Below are 7,224 nucleotides of genomic sequence, written 5' to 3' on the forward strand. Positions count from 1 at the left end.
GAAACACCTTCTGGCAGGATTAAACACACTTGCAACACATAGCAGCATTAAATGTACAAATTGATGCCCAACATGGGACTTGAAACCATGACCCTGAGATTAAAAGTCTCATGCTCTACCGACTGAGCCAAAGCTGGGGAACAATAGTCTGCTTTGGGGGGGTAGAAAGGAGAAAAGGTGGAAGGGAAGATTGGGAAGAAGGGGGAAGAGTGCAGCGGATTCCAGGGTCGCGAGTTCAATCCCACCTGTCACCATGTTATGTTTTAATGAAAAGGTTTTTTAGTGTTAATGAAAGTAACGTCTTAAAAACGTTTTTAATCGCTTTTTTGTGCAAAAAGTGTAAATTAAAACGCAGCACTTTTTATTCACCAAAAAAGCGATCTTTTTAAAAACTTTATTTATTAAGAGCTTATTTAATTTTTTTTTACTGTTCTAGTGATAAATTTATCAAATTATACTGTATACTATAAACTTGATACAGTATATTTTAATGTCATTAATCATACACAGTGCTTATTTTCATTTTTTACAGCTAATTAGCAGTTCAAACTACAGTATTTTTTTAAGTATCTTTCCTAAAGTACTTGAGTGATAAGTTGTTTCTAGTGTATGCATTACATTATTACCAATAATTCAGAATCAATAGCAGCTAATATTTATTCACAGTAAAAGACCATAGACCGTATCTGTTTCAAAGAACCAAACATTTATTTATGAACAATTAAAGACTAACTATATACACTAAAAACAATTTGTAAATGCTAAGTTTATACAGTAAAAGAATTTGTAAAAGCTAACTATATACATGTTTACTTTTTCTTTTTAATTTGTTCCAGCCACTGCTCTTTAGGCAGACTTTCAGCTGTGGGACAGTAAATTTGCCCTTTATATTGGCTGTGCCCCATTTCAGCTGTTCTGAACTGCCCACATTTTTTGCATATGTTGTGCAAAACTTTGCGTGTCAGTTTTCGTGATCTGCCAAGGTGAGAGGAAGCATCTCTGGGAGCTGGAGCAGGAGCTAGAGTAGGAGCCGCAGCGGGGGCCAGAGCAGGAGTTAAAGAGGGAACGTGTGGGGAAGAGGCAGAGAAGTTGCAAAACCTCTGTTCCTGTTGGGTAGTGAGGATAACACTCTGTGAGGCCACTGGAGCAACTGCCACTAGCCTTTTAGGTGGAGCAGGGAGAAGCTGCCGCTGTCCTGATGGATTTGCCCCATCACCGAATTGCAGCTTTCGTTTTAATTTTGCCTGTCCCAGTGTTAGATGGTAGGCTGTATGTATGCATCGGCCCTGATGGTGGTACGGCATAATCGGGGCGAATATTGGCAGGGAGAAGTGGGTCAGCAGCTACAATAAACCGGCTGGGAAGGTTTAGCCCTTGTTGAACCACAACAGTTTCCTGCCTTTTCACTCTTTTATTATGCCACTGAACCAGGGTGGTGGAGCTGACATCCACCAGCTCCAAAGTGGTCTGCTCTATGACATCTCTGTTGGCCAAAATGAGCTGCCAGATCTTTCTGTAGTCCTGGAGAATCAAATCCCATCTCGAGACTGTGCCGGTCCCTCTTTTTTTTGGACTACGATGGATACTGCAGAGGCGAACGAAGATGGTCTCTATGAGGCGGCAGCAGTCTGGCCATTGGGCAGAGGGGGCTGTGGTGGTTAAGGCGTGCCGCTTCACACTTTCAACCCCAGGGGTAAATTCCTGCCTCTTTTTGGGGGACCTAAACCTCCCAGTGGTCAGTCTCTCTTGGTGCCTTGCAGCAAATACCACCCTCTGCTTGTCGAACTCCAGCAGGTTCTGCCACAGAGCAACAATGCTGCTGACCTAAACAGGAATATAAAACAATTTTACATGAAGACACAACAAAGTGCAAGTGAGGTGACGAGTGTGCATGTGTGCAGCAATCAACAACTTATGTTACTAACCTCCTGATTGTTCAGTGCCAGAGAGGTTTTGTTCCTCAGCTCCACCAGATACTCAGCCAAACTGTCCACTTTGTCCAGGCCTGGTACACCTGACTCATCTATACCCTAAGAAAACATAACCAACTTTAAAAAACATGTTGTTGAAGTTTTCTTTTATCTATTTACTATTATACAGTTTACTATGTATTCACACCTCTGACATAGACCCAGCTGTGGCAAGCTGGGTGGAGTCTAAAAGCTGAGAGGTGGCAGTAGGATGGATGGAGGAAGCAGACTGGGTGGAGGGAAGAGGAGAGGGAGCAGAATGGGTGGAGGGAGCAGGATGAATGAAGGAAGCAGGCTGGATGGAGGGAGCAGGCTGGATGGAGGGAGCAGGCTGGATGGAGGGAGCAGACTGGATGGAGGGAGCAGACTGGATGGATGAAGCAGGCTGGGTGGAGGGAGCAGACTGGGTGGAGGGAGGAGGATGTAAGGTGGCAGCAGGCTGGGTGGAGGCTTCAAGCTGTAAGGTGGCAGAGAAAAGCTTCTCATCTTGAAGCCCTGATACCAGTAAGTCCAAATCGTCTTCATCCATGAAGCCTTCATCTTCCTCTACTTCACCAGAGTCCACATCTTCCAGCAGATCATCAGTCTCTTCCGAGTCAGGCTGGGGTTTAAGTGGCTTCCCTGTTTGACTCAGCAGGTAGTCAACACCCAGCAGCTCACCTATGGAAAAATAACAAACACACAAACAGATAGTAAAACACTCCTTAACATGTTATTCATATTAGTGACTCAATCATACAATTATAGATTTCATTTTGAAATACCTGTATACTTGGATGGAGTTGTGAACTGTGGGACATATTCGCATCCAAGCACCTTCAGGCTGTTGCTGTTGATGCACTGTGTCATGTCTCCAGCATAGGTCAGAAAACACGACGGCTTGCGCCTTACTGCTGCAGTGCCCCGATCCTGGTTCCACCTGTTCAGGCCTTCCAGGAGATAGAGCTGGAAATTCAGCAAGTTTGCACTTGTTCCTTGAAAAGAACAAACACATAAACATCATATTAACATATTTGAAAAAATGCTGGTTGATCTGGTTTTGATTAAAAAAATATAGCAAAGGCGTGAAATCATGTTAGAGAGTGACTTACCTGGAATAAACCTGTTTAGGTGGCAGTGAAAGGACTTGAGGGATGTTGAGCCTCTTGCGCAGCGGTAGCGGGTGAGCTTGATCCCACACCTGTTAATGCTGCCCACCTCTGTGTACAAGTGAATGCCAGGGACATCCTGGATGCATTTTAGGTGTCGTTTTTGCACACGCCAGATGTGGTCCATCCTAACTTCATCCAGGAGAGGGACACCCATCAGGACTCTCCCTTTTGGACCCCTCAGCTCCTCCAGCAGCCGTTCAATTTGTACAAGAGTTGGATACTCTCCGCGTGTTCTCCTACGGCAGAAAGTACTCAGCTCTTTTTTTGTGATGTGACTGTCCACCATGGCGTTGGCTAGACCTGGTCTCTGTTCCTGCTGGAGCTGCTTCATTTTTGACCTTCGAAGTAGGTCTAGGTCCCCTGCATCCCACTCAAAGATGCACGAGGATAGTGCCCTCATGAAAGCAGGATACAGAGGGTGGGCATCCGTGGTGCAACCAACTGCCAGCCGCCGCATGAAGTGCCAAATGTCCAGCCGAATGTGGAGATCTGGCCATTCCCCAAACCTTTCCTGCAGCTTGCTTAGCCCCTCATTAACGCAGCAACCACAGTCCACATAAAGCACCTTGGGAGGTGCAACCCCAGCCTGGCGGTAGCGGTCCATGATTCCAGCAGCCATCTTGTCCAGTCCTGGACCCTCCTGGACAGTCAGGACACTGTTCAAAATCTGGCCCAGTTCGTTGCTGACCGATGACACCCACAGAGCCGTTCCCTTGCTGTGACCAGCCAGCTTTTTAGTGATCTACAATAGAAAATGTGATATTAATTAGATTTCATATCATTTTCAATGTACTTTATACGATAAACATTTCACAAATAATTATAATTAAACAAGTTTAATTGTTTGTGAACTATAAAAAAAATAAATTGTGATCCCAAACCTTTTTAAAATTACTTATTTTAGTTTTTTCTAGGAGCATATACTACTAATAATAATAATAATAATTGTTATTACCATTACATTGTTACTAACCTTTTTGGTGGAGTCCAGCTTCAAAATGGTCCCAAAGGTGGAGGTGATGCTGGCCTTAATGTGGTCAATGCGTGACAGAATGTCTCTGCCATACACAGACAACAACCAGCGATCAGTGGGGACATCAGCTGGCTCTGGGGGTTCCTGGCACACAACAGGGAAAAGGCTGGGCCGATTCACAAAGTTGGCACACTCCTCCAAATAGTGCCCCAACCTATTCAGCCATTCCTCCCCGTGGTTTTCTTTGAGCTGTTTTAACAGCCGTGCAGAGCTGTTGCCCTGTGTCCGGTCCCGCATCAATCTGATGACCCGTATGTCACAGGCATACCTAGAACTGCAGATTAATAAAGTATTTAATTTATAGTTACACTTACAGGTAATTTAATTTCTTCATGCCTCCAGTTACCATTTCACTAAATGTTTTACTCACTTCTGGGTCAGGATAAGCCGAAACAGTTTCTGGTGCGGCAAGTCCAGCTGGTTCCGGATAGTCTGGGATGTTGATAGGTAAGTGAGATTACACCCACTGCACCTGAGTGTCTCCGTCACAAGTAGGTAGTACCTATCAACATCCAGGACCTTTCAAGCCCTCTTGTGGATGCCAGCACTTGTAAGGTGATTCCCACAAGCCTGGCAGAACACCCTAACCTTCCACTGATGGTAGGGCATCCACACCATAAGCCGATGTGAGAAAAAACGATCGGGTGTTGGCACCTGGTGGTAGATGAGGGCCGATACAGGAGGCTCATACCACAGCTTTAAATCTGGGTGCAGTTTGCCAGATTTAAAGAGGGTATTTGAGACCCATCTTTGGTCCTGCACAGGGATGCTTTTCCTCATTTCACTCGGCAACCAGAAAGAAGCTGCATCCCCAGCTGCAGCTGGCTGTAACAGGGACGCTGTAGGCTCTTCCTGAGAACAACAGAACATAAATATGTCCCATTAAAGATAATTTAGAATTGCATACTTTAATAAATACGTACTGCTGTACTCACAGATGAAACTGTCTCGCAGGTGTGTGTTGGCATCCGGGAGAATGGAGCAACACTAGGGCACCTCAAGGAGGATGGAGAGGGACTAGGGCACCTCACGGAGGATGGAGAGGGACTAGGGCACCTCACGGAGGATGGAGAGGGACTAGGGCACCTCACAGAGGATGGAGAGGGACTTGAGGTCCTCACGGAGGATGGAGAGGGACTTGGGGTCCTCACGGAGGATGGAGAGGGACTTGGAGTCCTCATGAAGGATGGAGAGGGACTTGTGGCCCTCACGGAGGACGGAGAGGGACTTGGGGCCCTCACAGAGGACGGAGAGGGACTTGGGGCCCTCACGGAGGATGGAGAGGGACTAGGTGTCTTCCGGGCCACCAAGTTGGGCTTCAGTGAACCCGAAAGAGAACCCCCAAAATGGGATTTAGTGAACTGAAATGACAAATGCAGAATCGTGTGAAGTAAATACTATATAAATCACTACATCAAAAGAAGCGCAAGAATATGTTTTGTTCAAAAACTATTATTACAGTTTGTTGCACAAGGCAGAATATATAATATGAAGTATTTAGCAGTCAAACAAAAACATTTAACATTGACAAAGATGGAGGGGACCTCAGGAAAGATCGTGGGGCTGTAGCTGTATCACCAGAAGCCACAGACTGTGGGGTCACAGGAGGAGGTGGAGGAGGAGGCTGCAGTGCAGGCTACCAAAACATAGATATTTTAAGTGTAAAAGCCACCATTCACCAGAATTGTTAAGTACATGACATAGCTTTAAAATGGACTAATCAGATTTTATTTTAAACCAGATCACCTTAGCAGCGTGAAAGCCACAGTCACAGGTCACAGACCCTCCAAAGAGGGTGGACTGTCCCCGAGCTTGCATGGGGCATTTTTCTATCTGAAACAGTGCAACATAATCTTATTAATGACAAATACTCTTGTCTGTCCTTTTATATATACACCTCTACACACACAAGTGAATGTAACAGTGGCTTCACTTTACCTTCTGATAGAGATCATGCCATTTCTTTTGCCTCGGGGCTGGTCTATTACCTGCATTTGAAGGCCAAACCCCATTGCTGGCAAATGCCCTGAGTCTTGCCATCCACTCCCCATCTCCCATACCTTTATGGCTCTTTGGCTTGGAGCTCATCTAAAGATAACATTAGAAATAATCAGAATGAAATTTCATAAAATAATAATGTACTTTATGTACAATTAACAATGTGTATGACATTAAAGCTTTTAAAAATAAAATCAAAATCATAGCTTCCTAGGCCAAGAGTGATAAAAATCAATAAGTCAATAAATCTATTAATTATATATAATATGTTATAATTAATTAATTTATATATATATAAATAAACCTTACATACACAATTACATTTTAAATTGAAAGGGTACTACTATACTATAAAATAAAATGTGTCCACACTTCTTTTGCTCTCAGAACGTGACATAATTATTTCACTAATTCATTTAATACATTTAATACAATTTAATCTGATGTAAAACTAAAAATAGAAAGGTTTTTTTCAACGGAAATCAAAGAAACAATATAAATGGGTACTTACAGTAAGATCGCTTTTGATCGACAGACAGAGACAGTAGAGCAATGAAAGGTTCCACTTCTTTAACGGCTTTGTCTTCCAACGGTTGTTTTTTAACGTAAATAAAATTTGTAACTTGTTTTCTTGTTGGTGGGGGAGGTGGGTTTCAAATAGAGCTTGACCCCGATTGGCCGACTTCCATTGTGAGCTCGGACATTGATTGGCCAACTTCCATTGTGTGCTCGGACATTGATTGGCTAATATCCATTGTGAGCTCGGGCATTGATAGGCTAATATTCATTGTGAGCTCGGGCACTGATAGGCTAATATGTCGTCACAGTGATTGGCCGAGCTCCATTGTGAGCTCGGGCACTGATAGGCTCGGCCCATTGTGAAGTGGTGCGCCATTGGATAACCGTCCATTGTGAGAATGGAGAGGGGCGAAGGCTATTGGAGGAGAAATGCAGACTAACGTGAGCGAAGTAGAGCCAGCTAGGCTCTGAATGATGAAAGACATAGATAGATAGATAGATAGATAGATAGATAGATAGATAGATAGATAGATAGATAGATAGATAGATAGAT

The 7,224-nt window shown here is 44.0% G+C and overlaps 2 protein-coding genes and 1 non-coding gene across 3 annotated transcripts; all 3 read right to left on the reverse strand.

Annotated features, from left to right (window-relative positions):
* Positions 1 to 64: 64 nt before the first annotated feature.
* Positions 65 to 139, reverse strand: trnak-uuu. Its single transcript has one exon. It is a non-coding gene; the product is annotated as a tRNA-Lys (tRNA).
* A 627-nt stretch (positions 140 to 766) lies between these two features.
* On the reverse strand, positions 767 to 4,660 carry LOC108229604. The gene is made up of 7 exons (XM_025003561.2): positions 4,525 to 4,660; positions 4,095 to 4,428; positions 3,062 to 3,863; positions 2,735 to 2,944; positions 2,119 to 2,630; positions 1,926 to 2,030; positions 767 to 1,824 (listed from the first exon to the last, which is right to left on the reverse strand). Exons 2-7 carry the CDS (start codon positions 4,389 to 4,391, stop codon positions 1,213 to 1,215), a joined length of 2,538 nt encoding a protein of 845 aa, XP_024859329.2. The 5' UTR covers positions 4,392 to 4,428; positions 4,525 to 4,660; the 3' UTR covers positions 767 to 1,212.
* On the reverse strand, positions 4,642 to 6,166 carry LOC119616848 (vegetative cell wall protein gp1-like). Its single transcript, XM_037974528.1, has 4 exons — positions 6,143 to 6,166; positions 5,901 to 5,987; positions 5,090 to 5,515; positions 4,642 to 5,006 (listed from the first exon to the last, which is right to left on the reverse strand). The coding sequence occupies exons 1-4, from the start codon at positions 6,164 to 6,166 to the stop codon at positions 4,677 to 4,679; spliced, it is 867 nt and encodes a 288-aa protein (XP_037830456.1). The 3' UTR covers positions 4,642 to 4,676.
* Positions 6,167 to 7,224: the final 1,058 nt, after the last annotated feature.

This window comes from Kryptolebias marmoratus, unplaced genomic scaffold (assembly GCF_001649575.2).
Source record: "Kryptolebias marmoratus isolate JLee-2015 unplaced genomic scaffold, ASM164957v2 Scaffold216, whole genome shotgun sequence".
Classification (NCBI taxonomy): domain Eukaryota; kingdom Metazoa; phylum Chordata; class Actinopteri; order Cyprinodontiformes; family Rivulidae; genus Kryptolebias; species Kryptolebias marmoratus.

Coding starts and splice junctions, on each gene's coding strand:
- LOC108229604 (XM_025003561.2), bottom strand. CDS start 4,391: ATGCGGGACCGGACACAGGGCAACAGCTCTGCACGGCTGTTAAAACAG. Junction 2,031..2,118: donor CAGCTGGGTCTATGTCAGAG/GTGTGAATACAT, acceptor ATGTTTTCTTAG/GGTATAGATGAGTCAGGTGT. Junction 1,825..1,925: donor TGGCACTGAACAATCAGGAG/GTTAGTAACATA, acceptor ATTCCTGTTTAG/GTCAGCAGCATTGTTGCTCT.
- LOC119616848 (XM_037974528.1), bottom strand. CDS start 6,166: ATGGGGTTTGGCCTTCAAATGCAG. Junction 5,516..5,900: donor GTGGCTTTCACGCTGCTAAG/GTGATCTGGTTT, acceptor TTGTCATTTCAG/TTCACTAAATCCCATTTTGG. Junction 5,007..5,089: donor CCTGCGAGACAGTTTCATCT/GTGAGTACAGCA, acceptor TGTTGTTCTCAG/GAAGAGCCTACAGCGTCCCT.